At 37.3% G+C, this 20,735-nt stretch overlaps 2 protein-coding genes across 2 annotated transcripts; both read right to left on the reverse strand.

The window, feature by feature from the left end:
- Positions 1-114: 114 nt before the first annotated feature.
- LOC141646908 (pectinesterase-like) lies at positions 115-5,029 on the reverse strand. The gene is made up of 2 exons (XM_074454910.1): positions 3,982-5,029; positions 115-926 (listed from the first exon to the last, which is right to left on the reverse strand). The coding sequence occupies exons 1-2, from the start codon at positions 4,979-4,981 to the stop codon at positions 235-237; spliced, it is 1,692 nt and encodes a 563-aa protein (XP_074311011.1). The 5' UTR covers positions 4,982-5,029; the 3' UTR covers positions 115-234.
- A 10,684-nt stretch (positions 5,030-15,713) lies between these two features.
- Positions 15,714-18,807, reverse strand: LOC141646909 (pectinesterase-like). The gene is made up of 2 exons (XM_074454911.1): positions 17,664-18,807; positions 15,714-16,478 (listed from the first exon to the last, which is right to left on the reverse strand). Exons 1-2 carry the CDS (start codon positions 18,664-18,666, stop codon positions 15,787-15,789), a joined length of 1,695 nt encoding a protein of 564 aa, XP_074311012.1. The 5' UTR covers positions 18,667-18,807; the 3' UTR covers positions 15,714-15,786.
- Between the last annotated feature and the right edge of the window lie 1,928 nt (positions 18,808-20,735).

Below are 20,735 nucleotides of genomic sequence, written 5' to 3' on the forward strand. Positions count from 1 at the left end.
CCCTAATTTGACCCATATGACCCGACCCGGGACTCGACCCGTTTGACAGGTCTACTGCTACTACAATGGCCTTTTAATGCTACTGTACCTCGTTTATCGTTAATTTTCGATACATTTTCATAAATCATAACACACCTATAATTGATTAATTGAGTTCTGAATTACAACTTCTCGGACTCCCAAGCATTTATTTATAAATTACGATTAACTAGCGAATACGACAACATAATTCATTCACAGACCCTCAACAAAGTTAACTCCAGCAGCATCTAACCATTCTTGACCCTGAATAAACTCCCCAACAGTAAACTGCTTAGCTACAGTTGGATCAGTAATCAAATGATACCCAGTCCAGTTCACCCTCTTACTCGTATCCGAACCCGGCCCAGAGTTCATATACTCACCATAATACAAAGTACTCAATGCAAAATCACCATCCCATGGAAACCACCCTGCCGGATCAATATGTCCTCCAATCTTGGATTGCAGTACAACTGTTCTCGAATATTCCTTCCAAGGCCGGCCTAAGAAAGTCGGGAATTGGGTCGAGACAGGGGCTAAGTCCGCGCTAGGAACAATGTCACAGTACTGAATAGATGTGCCAGTGTTCTGGTTCGGGTCTGTTCTGCCTTGTGCCGTGACCATGTTTTTTTGGCTAGTCAATGGCTTTCGAGCAATGAGCTGACAGTTTTGGAAAACGACAGCTGCGTTTCCAAAGATGAAGTCGACGGTTCCTGTGATGGATGAGTCTGTGCAGAATTGTCTAAGCGAGTGTGCGTATAATGTGTCTTGGAAAGCGTCTATGTAACATCGGTTTATGACTGATTGATCAGCTCCTACTCGGAGGGCGACTGCTTGGTGTTTTTCTGGTCCGGCTGTGTTTTGGATGCGTATGTCTTGTAGTATGAATCCGTCACCTACTGCAGCTGATTGCCATGGTTCACGAAAAATCGTGTTAGTATGTAAAATAATGATTGTATTAATTTTGTTTATATTGTTCGATTTTTGTAAGCTAGAGCTAGCTGTATAATTGTATAAATACGCTTTTTAGTTTAAGAAATTATGTAATGTTAGTTCCTGGCAAATTAAATAAGATAAAAAGTATTGTACTCGGTAGTTTAGAACAATCAAACCTACAACGAAACCTATGACCGTTTTTGTATATAAATAGTTATACTCAACTATCGAGCTGAGGAGGCCGAGTGATAATTTACTGACTAAACTTTATATGGACTTATAGTTAGCGGTGGCGGACCCGCTTCAAGCATAACTAAATTACTTCCCTATGGGTAACCATTTAATGTAATCTAACATAGTATAGTATACAGTCGATCAATTATCGGCACTATCATTGCTTTAGTATCCTAAAAAGTGATAGAAAATAGGTTATTTCAAAGTAACCCACACCTACAAAAGAAAGAGACCACCGACTATTATTACTATTACACATGGAAAAGTAGCCGACGGTTTCATGATTTTTTTTTTGGTGCACTACTCACGAGTATCCCTTCGGACCTTTGTTGTCACTTTATTTTGGGTATCAAAGTAAGTTATCACGGTGGGTCTCGTTTAAAATTGTCCTAACTTAATACCTTTACAACCTCATGTTAGGCTTTGTGAACCCGGACACGGCCCGATGAGAGGGGCGGGTCATCACAGGCCGGGCCGGGCCTTCTAAGGTTGTACCCAAAACCAGCTCGAGTGCGGGTTAAGGGCAAGTCTAGTGCGGGTTCGGGTTGACGGTAGGCCGAGTCTGACCCTTATATCTGACGGATCGAGTCGGACCAGTCACGACTCACGAGTGAGGCAGCCAGTTTGAAAATGTTTGACCCGAACGTTGGACAACCCTTAGTTAGAGCTGGCCAAAGTAACAGGTCAGTCCGGCCTATTTTCCAGGCCCGGGTTCTAAATTTTCGAACCGGCCCGCCATTTAAAAAAAATGAGAATTCCTGCCAACCCGACCTGCCCGAAACCCGTCTAAAACAGAACACGGGCCTGGTTCGCGTAATATCTCCCACAGTCCGGCCCAACCCTCCTCACTCACGGGCCTAGTCAAGACCTGACAGGCAGAGCCCGGCCCGGTCAGTGTACTACCCCTCCTCGTATTGGCATATTAGTATATTACCCAACTTGTTTATGAATTAGTATGATACGAGATCCCCGTCAGTCGATTAGAAATGAGTAATACATAAAGTAAGATAGAATTAAGGGAAATTACTCCGTAATAAAGCAGATTTTGAGAGACATCCTAGTAAGATTACTACCTTTATATCATTTCAAAGGACAATTCATGAATTATATGCATAGCCTTTAACTTTTCATAATTGTCGCGTGAACATTTGATTATTGACTAGACTGACCACTAACTCATCACTATGTAACACCACAAATTCTCATTATAGACGGACACTATCCGTCTATACGTATAGACGGATACCATTTCTCCTCACAAAATACCCATTTACCATAAAGTGGAAAGCATATGGGGGGTGCATGCCCCACCTTATCCCCCTACCCATTTTATTAGAGGTCTTTACCCGTCAATACGCCCCACCCGTCTATACCAAGACCTATTGATGTAACACATTGTTTTTTGTTTGGCGAGTACACAATAAAGCGCAATAATATCAAACAATTGACTAGCACCACCACCACCAATTGTGATAGTTGATGACCTACAAATCAATGACGAGGAACTATCGAGGCGCCTCTAAAAGTTCACTTATTCTTACTTATGACGAAAAAATAATTATCTTTTGTTTTTATCATTATGTAAAATAACTGTAAAACTTCAGAGCTTATGCTGCATCACAAATGAGAAATTGTGCTAAAAGTTTGGATATTCATTCGCTAGGAATGAATTAAGACTAAAGTTAAAGTCCTATTAACCTAAATTTATATTAATTGTATCGCGGTGTGATCACTTGGCGAAAATATAGTCTAAACTAAATGGCATATTGCAGATAAAGCTGCCAACCGAGGTAGATATAGTGCTTGTCTCGTTAACCCATCAAATTCATGTGATTTTAAAAATCCTAGAAATTGTAAAATATAATCGCTCTTGTTTAGTTGCCAAAATCACGGAAAAAGAAATGTCTTTTTTACGGAAAGTTCTCCATCATATAGTAACTCATTCACTTATTAACCTCTTACACATGATCAATAGAGTAACTCGTATTGTATGTAATAACTAAATACTGTTACGAAATTTATTTAAATTTCGGAGTTTTCATTATATACAAATTTGTAAATCATGTGAATTTATTTTATCTATGACAAGTCAACAACCTACCAAACAAGTAAAATAGTCGCTATCTAGAGACTAGACGTAGGACAAAAGCACATTGTTCAATCGCGAGTCGCGACATATCAAAATCCATGTTTGCCACATTTTATCACCAAAAATCTTATCGGTATCTAATTTGTCTCTAATCTATCGATGCAATTAATAGCTATGAATGATGCTCGCATTATTTCGTTGTCATAGCGGAGCCAAAATTTGAATTTAAGGGTGCGATAAATTTGAGGGAAGACGGACGGCTTATGTTATAAGGTACACTCGGAAAAAATTCGAAAAATTTAATTAAAAATTTCTATAACTTCAACCGCCAGGGCCGCTAAGGCCCCAACTAGCCCACTTAGCTCCACCACCGTTTCATTGGTACATAATTAATAATATATAAAATGTGGGACCCTATTTTTTCCATCAATAAACGAATTAGGGTTAAGTAATTGTCATGAATGGACAATTTGCCAAACCTTTGGCAAGAAAATCTACCCTTAAAATTATAGGCTTATAGCATTGGTAAGGTGATTTTATAGTTAGGTTTGTCATTTGTGTAAGCTTACAATATAATTAAGATTCTCTATTTGCCTTCACCATTTATTATCTTTTATATTCAACATAAACGATATTTTTATTAAAAATAAATAAATAATTGAAAATGACGAATATAAATTTGTAAGGAATAGAGAAATTACCAAGAGTAGCAGATTTAAATGTAGTATTCCCATCAACAACATTTTGACTTCCCGTAATAATAGTCAAATTCATGCCATCTCCAACCAACATCACATTTTTCTTCTTTTTTCCAACCTCTACATTTTCCTCATACACCCCTTGTTTCACATATATCACATACCTCGTCTTCGCCTTATCCGGGGCGGCTGCCAACGCCTCCCCGACTGTCGTAAAATTCCCACTCCCGTCTTTCGCCACCACCAAATCCGCCTTCACCGCGCTTCCGGAAACTCCTAGAAGTTTCCTATCACTTTTCCTTACCCAACTAGGGTATAATCCCTTTTTCATTAATTTTTTTGCTAAATTATTAGAATTAGTGGATGACACTTTAGTGTGAATTGCCAATAATGCCCTTGCCCTTAAAATTAAATCCTCAACTATAGACTTTATCCCTAATAACAAATGTATATTATTATTATTATCTTCCATTTGGTCTAAACATGTAACATGATTAGTTAACACTCCACTTAACCATGTTTTAATATCATCATTATTATCATAATTATAATTAACCTTGTAATTAGTAGCTAAAATCTTGATTAAATCTTCGAGACGGTCACGTGACAAGTCCATGAGCTCTATGCAATCAACAACAGCTTGATTTCCTACAACATTACTACGTTTGGTCACGTACATGGCTTTAGTAATGTCTGAAGCATGTAGTGTTACTAACTTTGACAACATTTTTCGACTGTCGTCGGAACCCCACGACGTCGTTTCAGCTTCATTGATGAAGGCTAAGCAAGAAGTTGGATTATGGGATTTGTCACAAAGTGAGATTGGATTATTATTATTATTGGGGTTTGAATAATTTGATTGGATTGTGACAAAGCCAAGGTAACCAAGTGAAATTAAGGTGGCTAGTGTAAGGAAAAAGAAGATGATTTTGTTTGTTGTTTTTGTAGTTTTGGTAGGATTATTGAGAAGGGTTTGGTGGTAAGTACTTGGAGTAGTGGCCATTTTTTGTAGGTGGGGTTAGAGTTTTTGGTGATATGTAATTTATGGGAGTTCATGGCATGATGGCAATTTATAAGGCTTTAAGAAAGAGGATAAGGTTGTTACTTTGGAAACTTTAATTTCTCTATTAAAATGACAGTATTCGTCTTGAGATAAAAATGAGTTAAATATAAGTTCATTTATATATAGGTCAAACTTTTTCATGGTTCTTAAGCATCTTCTTTTTATCTCATCTATCTATACTTGACATGTTTTATGACTATTGAGTTAAATGAGAATTTGTGTTTGACAAATGGATTCTCCCCTCTTCATTAACTAAGATAGCATTTAGTGGAGGAATATGGGTTTATTGGAAGAAGGATATTGTGACTGTAAACCCAGTCATGGAACATCAGCAGTTCATGACATTCGAAATTTCGAGAAACGGGGAGCATCCATGGTTTTTTTACAGCCGTGTATGCAAGTCCAGACCCCTCGAATAGAAGAGAGCTTTGGGCAGAACTGGAAAACTTCGCTAGTAACAACAATATACCGTGGTTGTTAGCAGGGGACTTCAACGAAACAAGATCGTTAGCGGAGCGTCATGGAGGGGATAGCAATATGGCAAGGAGGTGTGAGAATTTTAATAACTGGATAGAAAATTGTGACCTCATTGAACTAGCCTTTACGAGGGCCTCACATACATGGGCACGAGGCAATACAATGGAGACCCGTCAAAGCGCAAGGCTAGACAGAGCCTTATGCAATGCAGACTGGGGTTCTATCTTTGAAAATGCTATGGTACGTCATCTTCCCGCAATTCAGTCAGACCATTTCCCTATTCTTATTTCTCCCAATGGGTTTGCCCCTCTGAGTACAGTTCGAAAGCCATTCCGGTTCCAAGCCTGTTGGTTGACGCACGAGAAATTTCAGGAATTCCTGGACAGTAATTGGCAGTCGAATGGAAATTTCCTTTCTCGACTAAACTCCCTTTCGAAAAAACTACAGGAGTGGAATTCTGAAATTTTTGGTAATATTTTCAAAAGGAAAAACAGGCTGTTAGCGAGAATAGCAGGTTGCCAAAAGAAGCTCTCCATTACTCGGGAACGAGGACTGATAATTTTAGAGGCTCAACTTCGCAAGGAGTTGGACGAGGTGTTAGCGCAAGAAGAACTTTTATGGTACCAGAAATCGAGAGTGGACTTTATAAAGGATGGGGACCGAAATACGTCGTACTTTCATGTAAGCACGCTTGTCAGACGATGGAGGAACAGGATCACTACTCTTAAGAACGAAGCAGGGGAGTGGATGGAGAATCCTGATGACATTAAGTCTCTTGTTATTGAGTTTTATAAAAAATTATACACTGAAGAACAAAATATCGAAACAGAAGATCTTCTTCCGTGGAATTTGTTTCAAGATTTCAATGCCAAAGACTGGGAGTGGCTAAATAGGCCTTTCAATATCGCCGAGATTGAGCAGGTCGTCATTCATATGGGAGCTCTCAAGGCGCCTGGACCGGACGGGTTTCAAGCTCTCTTCTATCAAAAGAATTGGCATCTTATACAATCCTCATTGTGCGAAATGGTTATCACAGCTTTGGAGGGCAAGGGTATGCCGGAGGGACTTAATGATACGCACCTGGTTCTTATCCCCAAGGTTAATACTCCTGAAACTATTTCTCAGTTCCGTCCTATCAGTTTATGTAATGTCGCTTATAAAATTATTAGCAAGGTCCTCGCTAATAGAATTAAACGAGTTTTGCCACATGTAATTTCTGAGACTCAAAGCGGGTTTGTTCCGGGGCGTCAAATAACTGATAATATTGTAATCTTTCAAGAAGCCATCCACTCGATGAGGAACAAGAAAGGTAATAAAGGGTACATGGCAATAAAAATTGATCTGGAAAAAGCATATGACCGCCTTAGATGGAGCTTCATTCAAGATACCCTCAAAGATATGTGCTTCCCTAGCCTTTTAGTGGGTGTGGTCATGGATTGTCTATCGTCTACTAGGATGCAGATTCTATGGAACGGAGAGCCAACTGAGCAATTCATTCCTTCTAGAGGGGTCCGTCAAGGAGACCCCCTATCTTCTTATTTATTTGTCATGTGTTTAGAGAAGCTGCAACAGGCTATCGATCTCGAGGTTCGAAATAAAAATTGGAAGCCGTTTAAAATTTCTCGTAGTGGCCCAGGCATTACAAACTTATTTTTTGCGGATGACATGGTTCTTTTTGCCGAAGCTACTGAGGACCAAACCCTTGTTATTCGGTATGTTCTTGATAACTTTTGCAATGCCTCAGGCGAGAAAGTTAGTGAGGCCAAATCACGAGTCTTTTTCTCCAGTAATACGTCTCAATCTACAAGGGAAACGATTTCGAGGGCACTGAATTTTGAGGAGACATACGACCTAGGGATTTATCTGGGGATGCCGACTATCAATGGGAGAGTGACTCGACACACTCTTGCTTACTTAGAGGAAAAAATAAATAAACGTTTAGCAGGCTGGTCCACTAAATGTCTCTCATTAGCAGGCCGAGCTACCTTAGTCCAATCGACGTTGAGCACGATCGCAAACTACAGTATGCAATCTGCAAAAATCCCACGGACGGTTTGTGATACTATTGATCGAAAGTCGCGTAGGTTTTTGTGGGGAGGAAATGATAATAAGAAATCCATTCATCTGATTTCTTGGGAGAATATTCAGAAACCGAAGTCGATGGGAGGATTAGGCATCACATCAGCGAGGCAAGCTAATGCAGCGTTTCTCACTAAGCTAGGGTGGAGAGTTATTACGGAGCCAACTAGGCTATGGTCGCGTGTTTTGCGGGCAAAGTATTGCAATAACCGGTGTAATATTGACATATTCCAACCGAAAGCTAACATGTCAAACGTATGGGCGGGAATTACGGAACAATCAAAGACGATAATTAGAGGCACAGCAACCGCGGTGGGTAATGGTAGACGAACTTCCTTCTGGGACCACGCATGGGTTGATGTTGTGCGCCTTGCTGACTATAGTCTATCACCAATTCCAGAAGAGCTAAAAGTTGTGACAGTGGGGGATATGTGGTGCGAGAACACCGGTTGGAAGTGGGATAATTTTGCCAACTTCTTGCCGCAACACATTCTACAGCGGATGGCTTCAATCTATTTGATACACGACCCCGACCTCGAGGATACGCTATACTGGCAAGGATCGTCCTCTGGTAAGTTCTCACTGAAATCCGCTTTGGGTTTTTTAAAAGGCTTTGATGCGGCTGCTGTACCCGAACCACCAGTTTGGAGAACCATTTGGCGCCTTCCGGTCCAACAACGTATTCGAATGTTTATATGGTTAGCAGCTCATGGGCGTTTAATGGTCAATGTTAATCGGGTCATGAGAAATATGGGGGATAATCCAATGTGCCCCAGGTGCGAGGAAGCCGAAGAAACCACCGAACATTTACTCAGATCGTGTCCTATTTCCCAACAAATTTGGAGCTTGGTTGGTATCAAGCTTCACATACCCAATTTTACTCTATGTCTTTTTCGAACTGGTTGTCGAGGAATGCGGGGAATGAGGATATTATCTCCATCGCAGATTGGCCAATGCAATTTGCGATTACGTGTTGGTGGATTTGGAGATGGAGGAATAATATGGCTTTTGGACGAGGCAGTGACAACCCAGTCGAACCTCAGGCTTTTCTTTTCCAACAATTTGTAAGCTCGAAACAAGCATTCGATATACATGATATATTTATGCCCAAGCCACGAAAGTCTAGTGAAGAAATTTTTGTCCGCTGGTTGCCTCCCCCACACGGATGGATTCAATTAAATACTGACGGTGCCTCTAAGGGAAACCCGGGTCCAGCCGGAGGAGGTGGCGTATTTAGAGACGAGACAGGTAACTTTATTACTGCCTTTCACTTCTCTTGCGGTATCTGTACTTCGATGAAGGCGGAGCTTCTAGCCCTTCTAGCGGGATTGGAAAGGGCAAAATCTATCCATATTCCGAAGTTGCTAGTTCATATGGACAACGCACAATGTGTTAAGATTATCCTCGAGGACGGACTGGTTAGCAACAATCTAAAATTCATAGTCCATAGATGCAAAAAGCTGATAAAGGAACCTCGTTGGACAGTTAGAATTGAACACACTTATCGGGAGGCTAATCGAGCGGCAGATCTTCTAGCAAATCGAGGAGTTCATTCGAGCACCCTAGTTCAGCATATGGATCAACCACATGAGGCACTCCGTTCCATTCTTAGAGAGGACATTTTTGGGGTAGCTATTCCCCGTGTAATAGCAATTCACTAAGTTTATGGGGCTTCGCCCCTCCTATGTACCAAAAAAAAAAAAAATTAACTAAGATAGCATTTAATGTAAAAGAAAAAATGAAGGTAAACTTTATTTGGATTAAATAAAAATTGAGGTGAATACTAAAAAAATTAAGAGTATCTCATACAGTAAGTTTGTTCATGTGGAGTGCTCCAATGGCTAAACAAGTAACTTAAAATCTTTTTTATTTGTCAGCAAGTCCTTTTGGGTAACCATTGTAGATGCTCTAATTAGAGTGTCTAAATTAATATTGAACTAACTTTATTTGGAGCAAGTCCAATGGTAAGCTAGTTGCAACTAGTTTACCTTTGCCACATCAAATATTAAGCTACAACTACCAAATTTGTACAGTGGTTTAGCTTTGTTTATACTAACTTAATTGAACCCAACTAATTTCTTATTGATTGTTTTTTAGTGGTACCACTTAAGCTACTAGCCTAATGAAGCTAGTTGCTCAACCTAAGCAATCCTACTTGGCTATCTCTAATGGTTTAGCCACTAGCTTGCAATTTTAAGAAATTGCAAGCAAGTCCCTAAACTAAATCATTGTACTTGCTCTTAGAGCAAGTCCAATGGTAAGCTAGTTTCAACTAGCTTACCATTGCAACATCACATTTTAAGCTAGTTTATTTTTGAGCTACTAATTCATTTCAATGGTTTAGCCAAAAGTTTAACTAGCTTGACTCATATGTTAATTAAGCAAACTAATTTCTATTGGTTGAATTTTGTGGTAGGGTCATTTAAGCTACTAGTTTAATGAAGCTAGTTGCTTGGTTTAAGCTACCCTATATGTACTTGTCCAATGGTTTAGCCACTTGCTTACAATTTTAAAAAATTGCAAGCAAATCCCTAAGCCAAACCATTGGACTTGCTCTTAGCTTCCCAAATGAAATCCTAATCGTTAATTGGTACTCCCTCTATCTTAGTTAATAATTTACACTTGTTTTATTATCTGTAATAAAATAAATAATTGTCAACTATTTATGGGGACAAAAAAAAATATTTAAATGGATTTTGTACCGGATCATCCAATGCCAATTTTCGTATCACACTATCAAAATTGGCACTGGCCTTGATTTTGGCCTTTTTTTTTTATAAGGTAAGAAAACTAGGTTGATCCTCTAGGATAGGACCAACCTATCTCATCCTTTCGAATGAGGAAGGTAAGTTGAAGCCACCGGCTATCAAACCACCTCGAAAGAGTTGGACATGAATGTCCAATAGAAGCCATGAAGTCAGCAACCTTGTTGGCTTCACGAAAGCAATGTTTAATTATCACTTCATCGAAAAAATGAAGGTCTAATTTCACATTCTTAATAATACTAGAAATTTCCCAAGGAATTTGCAGGGTACCTCTAATCGAGTTAATCTAAATTTGGTGGGAAAAACCTAGAAACGGTTTCCTAAAGCTAAATTTTGACGGATCGAGAATAGAAGGTAATAAAGCTGCCTTAGGATATTCAATAAGAGATCACAATGGTAAAGTCGTTTTGTTAGGAGCAAAAAAGTGCGGTTCCAATAGTATTCTTGTTGCGGAAGCTCTCGCTTTAAAAGAAGGCATCTTAGCAGCTAAATATTTAGGAATATCAAAGTTAATTGTGGAGGGTGATAATTTATGTGTGATTAACTCGATTAGAGATGCCTTGATTTTGGTGAAAATAATTCGCAAGTCTTACCCCTTTATATTGGTGAGATGAGAGAAGACTTTATTTATTTAAGGTGTTGCTCTTTCACATACGCCTTTTACTCTTTCACATACTTTTTTTCATAAAATTTCCATACTCTACCCTTTTCCTAAATCTAAACAAATTAGGTTTTTTATATACCATTCTCCTAAAATTAAAACCTAATCTTCTAAAACTTGAACAATGAATTACAATTCTTCAAATTCTTCGATCTCCCTTCACCGGTCTCCCTTCAATCTTATTGTGTTAGCTCTGATGACTTCTTTACTATTAGCTGTCCGGTCTTACTTTAGCAGGGACTAAGTAATTCCTGTGATCGTGCGTTTTTAAATGTTCACACTAAGATCTGTGCTAGATTATACGAGTAAGTATATGCAGTAGCTTATATATCCCACTGATAATTACTCCCTCCGTTTCCATCATTTGTTTATTCTTCGTGACGGGTATTTTAATCAAATGTAAACAAATGATTGAGACGGAAAAGTACAATGCAATTAACTAAAAACTATGATCATTCATACATTGGAATCATCTTGAGAGCCAAAACCCCGAGGATTAGAAGACTGAGAATCCGAACATCGAACCCGAAACCCAAACCCAGAAGAATAATGGTGGTGCTGACAATGTTTAATGATGAAATTGCCAGAAAAATTCAATGGGGTAAACCACTGTCGAATTATAAATGACATCACAGTGAAAAGAGTGACTTGATGTACATTGGGAACTAGGAAGGCAAATACGACAGTTAGCTGTAAACCACTGTCGAATTTGAGTAAATAATAAAGATAATAATAATAATAATAATAATGGTGGCGGTGGTAGCCGGTGGTGGGCTGGGGAAGGAGGGTTGTGCGGTGGTAGCCGGACTCGGAATCGCAGGGGGATGGGAGGGGAGTGCGTGCGACAGTCGCAGGGGGAAGGGAGACCGGTGCAGGGGTGGCTGGCCGAGGTCGAGGCCGAGGGGGATCGGTGTCGGCGGAGTGGCGGGGAGTGGGGAGTGCGGCCGGCGAGATGGTGGTTAATGGAGGTGTGTGGTGGTTAATGGAGATGGGTGAAGGGGATTAGGGAAGGGAGAGAAATAATTGATTGGGGAAAAGGATGAAGAAATGACAAGGGTAACCTTGTAAATTACGTATGTGAAAGAGTAAAAGGCGTATGTGAAAAAGCAATACCCTTTATTTATCAAGTCTTCCTTAGGACAATATCCGTCTTAAATAAAACAGCTTAAATATTATTCACTTTTGCATATAAGATAAATTTGTTTTTTTTGTCATGCATTTTTTTGTCTCGTGTTAACTACTTAATCTGTCTTAAATTAAGGGTAAAGTAGTCACATGGGCAAATTTATTAACTAATTTATGTTGATATTTTTTTTTTTTTTTGTTTTTTTTTTTTGACAGAAGGACATTTTGTTATTAGGCCAATACTATACATACAAAATAATATTAATAATGGCGGATGGAGGAAACAATTAATTATTTTTCATGTCTAGTATGCTCACATAAGTGATGGTAGAGCAATGGTAAATACAATATTTCATGGACCATTGTATAACAACCCAAGTTCAAACTCCTTTGCATCCTTTTTACAAACTCTATTACTTCACCCTATTTTTGATATATCAACAATATAATACTCGATGACATCGGTTTTGTTTTCGAAAAACTATCACTTAATTTGTTTTTTTATCTTTTGAATTTTAAAAGCTTACATTTTCTATCCAAATTATTGCCTCAAAATCTCAAATGCCTAATTAGCATAGATAATAATAAAAAAAATCTTTCAAATAGTATACTTTGTAATTTATACAAGCAAAAAAAGAACGATCAAAATATTGTGTGTTGTAGACGATAAAAAGTGGTAGCAAGGTCGTATTAAAGAAGAAATTTTATACATGATATACGTGGAAAAAATATGTGCCTACCCTAACCGAAAATCATACGTCCGCTCCTGATACAAATATACAATGGTCCTATCAAATAATTTGTAATTGCCACGAATATAAGGCCGCCCCTGATACAAATATACAATGTTCCTATTATTTATTTTATTTTTGGAAAACAGGAAAGTGGTGATTTAGCCCCATAACTTTTCATAATTGTGAAATTAAACCCCATAACTCTCAATTGGAGTAATTTAGCCCCAATACTTATACATAAAGTGAAATTCGGCCCTAATTCAAATTGTATCTAATATCTCCCTTGAAATCAATATCTCGTCAATTTCTCCTCAAAAAAATAAGAGAAAAACTTATACTCTCCATATACGTATTACAATTTCACATTTTCGTACATATTTGTTTCTTCATAAACGATATACATTCTTCAAACTTCTGTAATAAAAAATAAAAATCAAAGCAGAGCAGCCATAAGCAAACACTCCCATGTCTGACATGTCTATATATTGAACAACCATATAATACACCAACACAAATTCTCACTTTAGACAGACACTTTCTGTCTAAAGTCGTAGACAGATAGTGTCCCACTTGCTCTCTCACTTCCATTTTGTGAAAGGGCCACTATCCGTCTACAGGTTTAGATGCATAGTGTCCGTCTACAATGAGACGGATTGATATACCAAATAATAAATATAAATATTACTCTAATTAATCTAATTTAGTAACAAAATAAGACGATGTAAATGATAATAACAAGAATATATTACCTTTTGAGTAAGGGAAGATTAGATTGGGGTAGAAATTGAGGTTTAGGTATTAAGATTTTGATGAGAATTTGGTGAGAATTTGAACTAGGGTCAAATTGCACATTATGTATAAGTAATGGGGCTAAATTACTTCAATTGAGAATTATGGGGCTTAATTTCCCAATTATAAAGAGTTATGAGGTTAAATCAATACTTCTCCGTTTTTGAAAATTATCGAATAAATGGGTGGATAAATGACAAAAATATGAGATTAATTATTGATGGACAATAACATGTGCTCAAAAGTGGGAGAACAATTCTATTTAGTTGTCCCATTCATTTGTGAAAGTTTTTATCCATACAATCTCTTTTTAGATTTTTTCGGTACATCAACTTATTTCAGCTAAATTTTGCGCAAAATATACCCATAACACGTGAAAAAATAAAAATAATGGTACATGAAGATGAGACGGATCTTCCTTAAACTCACGTGTGAGGTCCTGTTTTTTTCGGCTTAATTTTAACTCTTATTCTGCTCATTTTAACCCATTTCAGTTCAGCGAAGCTCACTTCAACTCAATTCAGTTCAGCTTGCTTATTTCAACTTTATTTATCTCAGTTAATTTCGATTCAGTTTAGCTTCATTCAACTCAATTCAACCCATCCAGTCAGTTCAATTTAGCTCAACTCCATTTAACCCAAAAAACAGGACCTAAATAGAGGCGATTATGGAGGGGGTGTAAGGGGTTCATCTGCACCCCTACAAACATCTGACTGATCAGAAATAAAATTATCACAAAATCTCATTGAAGACGGGCGATATCCGTCACAAGCTTGTGATAGATACCGTTTTCTCTCACAAAATACCCATTGAGAGGTGAGTGGAAAGCACATGGGGGGTGCCCCACCTTGTCCCCTCACCCTTTTTGTGAGAGGTCACAAGCTTGTGACGGGATTGGTCCGTCACAAGCAAGACTAGCTGTAAAATTATTGTGTAGAAATAAGTCAATATTGTTACTTAGGTTCAGTGGTAAGGGGTTGTGTTTTCATACTAAAAGCAGTTAATAGATCCTACAACCAGTTGTACCCAGTTGTATGCTCTAGAACCTGAGCTATGTAATAAAGTTTTTGAGTTTTGTTTTAAAGAAGTCGAGTTATACCATAAAATTTCTGAACTCACTCAAAAACTTAACTTTAAGAAAGCTCAAAAAAATCACACATAAGCTCGATAAGATATAACTTGGTTGTATGATGCTATTGTACCACTGGAGGTATAATGTTATTTGTGTACTAAAGGTCGGGGGATAAACTCTTGGTGTGGCCAAATTTTTTTTTCCCTTGTTTTGGAAATAGAAATTGGCCTAATCTTTTCTAGAGTTGAAATAATATTAGTTGCCGGAATTTTAAATTCGTCCAACTAACTTTATGTTTATACATTGTTGATTTTTCACACCCCTATATACACATCCTAGAATCGTCACTGGACCTGATCGAGTATTACAAGTGGTCAAGCGGAAGTTGGAAGTACCCTCAAAATTAACACAAATTCTCATTGAAGACGGACACTATTCGTCACAAGCTGAAGACGGATAGTACCTCTCTCATAATATGCAAGTGACACTATCCATAGGGTACTTCATTTCTCCCCCACTTGCCCTTCCACTTGCCTTATTGTGAGAGAGATATTATCCATCTTTAACTTGTGACGAATAATGTCCGTCACAAGCAAGACGCTTTGCAAAATTAATGGCTTTTTGTTTGGACAAAAAAATTAATGGCTTTTTGTTATGTGATGGAGTATAGGGAGAGTTATTGGACGAAGTGGCCCAATAAATTGGAAGTGACTGCTGCTTATTCTTGGTCCTCTTGTTCAAGATGTCAAGTACTCCGTACTGTCGAGTGTCAAGTACTCCGTATTACTTGGAGAGTTGAAGCCTTGGAGGTGTCTAAAATCGGGTTTGGGCCAGATATGGGTCACGTTATAAAAGGAAATTTTGCCCCTTTTCACGGTAGCTAGCATGTCAAGCTAGAATAACGAGTCACTTATCATTGGCTTTATCCGCACTATCATTGTAGCTCGGGTAGCCCGTGAACAAACAACAATAGCAATAGTAGAACTTTATATAAAATAATGTAAAACAGATTTTGGAGGATCTATGTTTATAACATAGTTGGTTTACAAACCGTCATCAAAGTTAACGCCAGTAGCATCTAACCATTCTTGTCCCTGAATAAATTCCCCAACAGTAAACTGCTTAGCTTCAATTGGATCAGTAATCACATGATACCCAGTCCAGTTCACCCTCTTACTCGTATCCGAACCCGGCCCATAATTCATATACTCACCATAATACAAACTACTCAATGCAAAATCACCATCCCACGGAAACCAACCTGTTGGATCAACATGTCCCCTAATATTGGACTGCAGAACAACAGTTCTCGAATATTCCTTCCAAGGTCGGCCTAAGAAAGTCGGGAATTGGGTCGCGACAGGGGTTAGGTCTTCACTAGGAACAATGTCACAATACTGAATAGATGTACCGGTGTTTTGGTTAGGGTCTGTTCTGCCTTGTGCCGTGACCATGTTTTTCTGGCTAGTCATAGGCTTTCGAGCAATGAGCTGACAGTTTTGGAATACGACAGCTGCGTTTCCAAAAATGAAGTCGACGGTTCCTGTGATGGATGAGTCTGTGTAGAATTGTCTAAGGGAGTGAGTGTATAGAGTGTCTTGGAAAGCGTCTATGTAACATCGGTTTATGACTGAATGATCGGCTCCTACTCGGAGAGCGACTGCCTGGTGTTTTTCCGGTCCGGCTGTGTTTTGGATGCGTATGTCTTGTAGTATGAATCCATCTCCTACCGCAGCTGATTTCCATGGTTCACAAAAAATTGTGTCAGATATGTAAAATAAGGCAAATTCTCATTTCAGACAGTTTTTTTCGTCTGAAATTAAGACGGGCAAATACAACCGTTTCACTATAAAATGTAAATATTTCCTAACAAGGTCCTTCATAATGATTTGTGAGTAATTATTTGATTAATCTAACATAGTACTATTTATATATTATAGCTGATCACGATCAATAAATTGGGTGACAGTGATAGGGCATCACTGGTTGACGCTCAAATTAGGTGTCACCCTCTCACATGCATTCTTAATTGAAGGGGTCCTCACTCACCCCATGTGAGAGGGTGGCGTCCAAATTGGTAACACCCGGTGACGCACTTTCATTTTCCTAAAAGAAACGATAACTTATGTAAACGAGTTTTTCTAACCTATGACCATTAAGCATAGGATAAGAAGCAAAAAAAAAATGTATTTATTGTAAAAAAGAAAGTAAAATTGATTGGATATTGCAATTTCCATATTGTTGATAATAGTCACTTCTTATATGTGGCATCATATGAGAGCCACATATCACTACTATTCAAACAATAGAAATAAAGAGACGATCAACCGACGGTTTTATGATTTTTTTTTGGGTGATTCACAAGTATCTCCTAGGACCCCATTGACAACAACGTTGTCTCTTTATTACACCGCTCTTTATTACACCATTATATAGGACTATTACAAAATGCATAGTACGAAAAATATGTAATCACACTAATATATGTAAAATCAACTCCTATTTTACAATATAACTCCACCGAAATTAACTAATAGTCTAATACATATGATAAAATCCACAAAAAGATATACAACCATTGACTATATTTTGATGGCAAAGTAGAGCTAATATGCCAAGTATCATATCTATAATTATATACCGACTATCCAGTATGGAGTATATAATAACTTAACAATAATATAATAATATAGAGAATGTAAAATCACAAATTCTTACTTGCATCGGTCATAACTTTAGGCCTTTTATAATCGTTTTAAATAATATTAAAAAAGAAAGGTGTTGTGAGACGTCACAAATTAAACTTAGGACCATATATTAGTAGTAGTTTCACTTGTGTATTTAGATTAATTAATATAGCAAACTAACTAAAACCCTAAAGCAAAATAGGTTATAAATTAGTAGGGAATAGAGAAATTACCCAGAGTAGCAGATTTAAAGGTAGTATTCCCATCAACAACATTTTGACTTCCAGTAATAATAGTCAAACCCATACCATCTCCAACCAACATCACATTTTTCTTCTTTTTTCCAACCTCTACATTTTCCTCATACACCCCTTGTTTCACATATATTATGTACCTCTTATTGGCCCTATCGGGCGCTGCCGCCAACGCGTCCCCGACAGTCGTAAAATTCCCACTTCCGTCTTTTGCCACCACCAAATCCGCCTTATTCTTCACATTGCCTCCAGAAACACCTAGAAGTTTCCTATCACTCTTGCTTACCCAACTAGGGTAAAATCCCTTTTTCATCATTTTTTTTGCTAAATTCTCCTTAACATTATTAGACTTAGTGGATGAAACTTTAGTGTGAATTGCCAATAATGCCCTTGACCTTAAAATTAAATCCTCAATTATAGACTCTATCCCTAATAATAAATGTGAATTATTATTATCTTCCATTTGGTCTAAACATGTAACATGATTAGTTAACACTCCACTTAACCATGTTTTAATATCATTATTAATATCATAATCATACATATAATTAGTAGCCAATGTCTTGATTGAATTTTCGAGACGGTCACGTGACAAGTCCATGAGCTCTAAGCAATCAACAACAGCTTGATTTCCTACAACATTACTACGTTTGGTTACGTACATGGCTTTGGTAATGTCTGAAGCATGTAATTCTAGTAACTTTGACAACATTTTTCGACTGTCATCGGAACCCCACGACGTCGTTTCAGCTTCATTGATGAAGGCTAAGCAAGAATTTGGATTATGGGATTTGTCACAAAGTGAGAGTGGATTATCATTATTGGGGTTTGAATAATTTGATTGGATTGTGACAAAGCCAAGGTAACCAAGTGAAATTAAGGTGGCTAGTGTAAGGAAAAAGAAGATGATTTTGTTTGTTGTTTTTGTAGTTTTGGTTGGACTATTGAGAAGGGTTTGGTGGTATGTACTTGGAGTTGCCATTTTTTGTAGGTGGTTTTGTGTTATTTACTAAATTTTAGAACAATTTATAGGCATTAGGAAAGAAGATAAGGTTGTTACTGGGCCAATTGTATCAACTCTGTATATGTCCTGAACAAAAGTTATCTATACTATTTTCTTTTGATTATATTATTCAATACTCCGTAGTTATTTATTTCCTTGTTCTTTATTAGGGTGTCACTAGAGCGGGCGAGTGGGGAAGAAAGGTATCTCATGCATTGACTTATATCAGTATCCGCTAATTTAAAGGCTCTGTTATTTTTAGCTGATAGAAGTTAAATAAAGTGGAGTTGAACTAAAAGTTAATTTGTAAATAGAAGGGATAAATTAAGCTGAATTAAACTGAATATATAGAAATAAGATAAATTAAAATAATTTAAAATTAAACTAGAAAGAACATGTCGAAATGCTTAAATGCTTACTCGTTTTATACGGGTGAGTATTACAAGTGGTCAAGTGGAAGTGAAAAGTATCCCCCAAAATTAAAGGCATTTTGTTACGTAATGGAGTATACGGAGTTATTGTACGAAGTGGCCCAATAAATAGGAAGGAGACTACTACTTTATTCTTGGGTCTCATTCTGTCCGAATGTCGAGTGTCTTTAAGCTTGATATTTTGTCAATTAATACTCTCTTCTACAAACTTAAACTTTTACATAGTTTTTGAGACGTTACTTTAAACATAAATCTCACTATCTATATACTCCCCAGGTCTCGGTTATTTATTGTCCTTTTTTCATTTTGGGGTGTCAGTCATTTGTTGTCCTTTCTATTTTAAGAATGAATTTGATGAGTAATTTGATCATTCACACTCAATTTATTCCACTTGTCATTTAGTAATTGGCCACCTCCCCTTTCCTTGGTCTTTGTGCCAAAACCAAAGGACAACAAATGACCGGGACGGAGGGAGTACTTGGTATTACGAAGTAGTGATTTTTGTTTAAAAAATTATTTGATGGACGAATTTTTTGTAACAAATGTAATAACTAAGGTGATGTGTTTGATATCTATGGATGAAATCAACCGTTAATAGGTAATGAAATAGGATTCGAGAGGGAAAAAGATTAATTAAAAGATATTCTTGATTGTTATAATGGGTTCATTTCATCATATATTTGGGCATTTGGCCTACAGACAAGTGGGTTAGCGGGTTTGGGACGAGTTAGTGGGTCTGAACTTTGTATTTTTCTTAAAATACCTTGTTCGTACTCACTTATTTTGTGGTCGAGATGGACCAGGTTTAACGGGCGGGATAACCCATGAAGAGCTCTAATTTAAACGTCAACTTCTATGAACTGATGTTTAAAATTTTCGGGGCCCAATAATATGTCTAACTAAGTAATAACAAAATTTTATTTACGTTATCAAATAAAAACAAGCCGTCTATGGAAATGAAAGGCGTCAGTAATAATATTGTTACTTACTTTAGGGTGCGATGACTTAAATAAATTTTTTTATGTACGAGTTTAATGGAGTATAAAACTAATTTGTATTCATAAAATTACATTTTTAGATGATACACGGTTTGAGTTTTTTTTTTTTTTTTCCCTTTTACGTAATCATGATGAATTAATTATTATTTTCATTCACTTAGAAATTTTTGGAGACTTGTGCAAAACTGCAAATATAGTGGAAAAAATTTACATTTTTACATCATTACTAACAAGGCGAACAATAATAACACAATAACAATAATAACTAAAATCATAAATGATATAATAAATCATCTCCTTGTCATCATTTAACCAAATATCAGCTACATTTTCAAGCTTTCAACTAGTCTCCCAAATAATTTTAATAAAAAATAGATAACTTTTTCGTGTTTTAATTTTCTTTTATCGTTTTAGATTTTGATTATCTTTTCAGGATTCAGCTAGTCTTGCTAAACATATTCTTAATTTAATACTCATTTTCACAATTTAATTAATGGGGGGTGCTAGGGCGACACCGGGTGTTACTGAGTTCGGTAACACGCAATTTAAAATAGAATATAAAAATCAGAAATGATAATTGATGTTTTTAAGTTTGCGCCAACTTAAAAGGGTATGATGG

This window comes from Silene latifolia, chromosome 3, assembly GCF_048544455.1.
Source record: "Silene latifolia isolate original U9 population chromosome 3, ASM4854445v1, whole genome shotgun sequence".
NCBI classification, from domain to species: Eukaryota; Viridiplantae; Streptophyta; class Magnoliopsida; order Caryophyllales; family Caryophyllaceae; genus Silene; species Silene latifolia.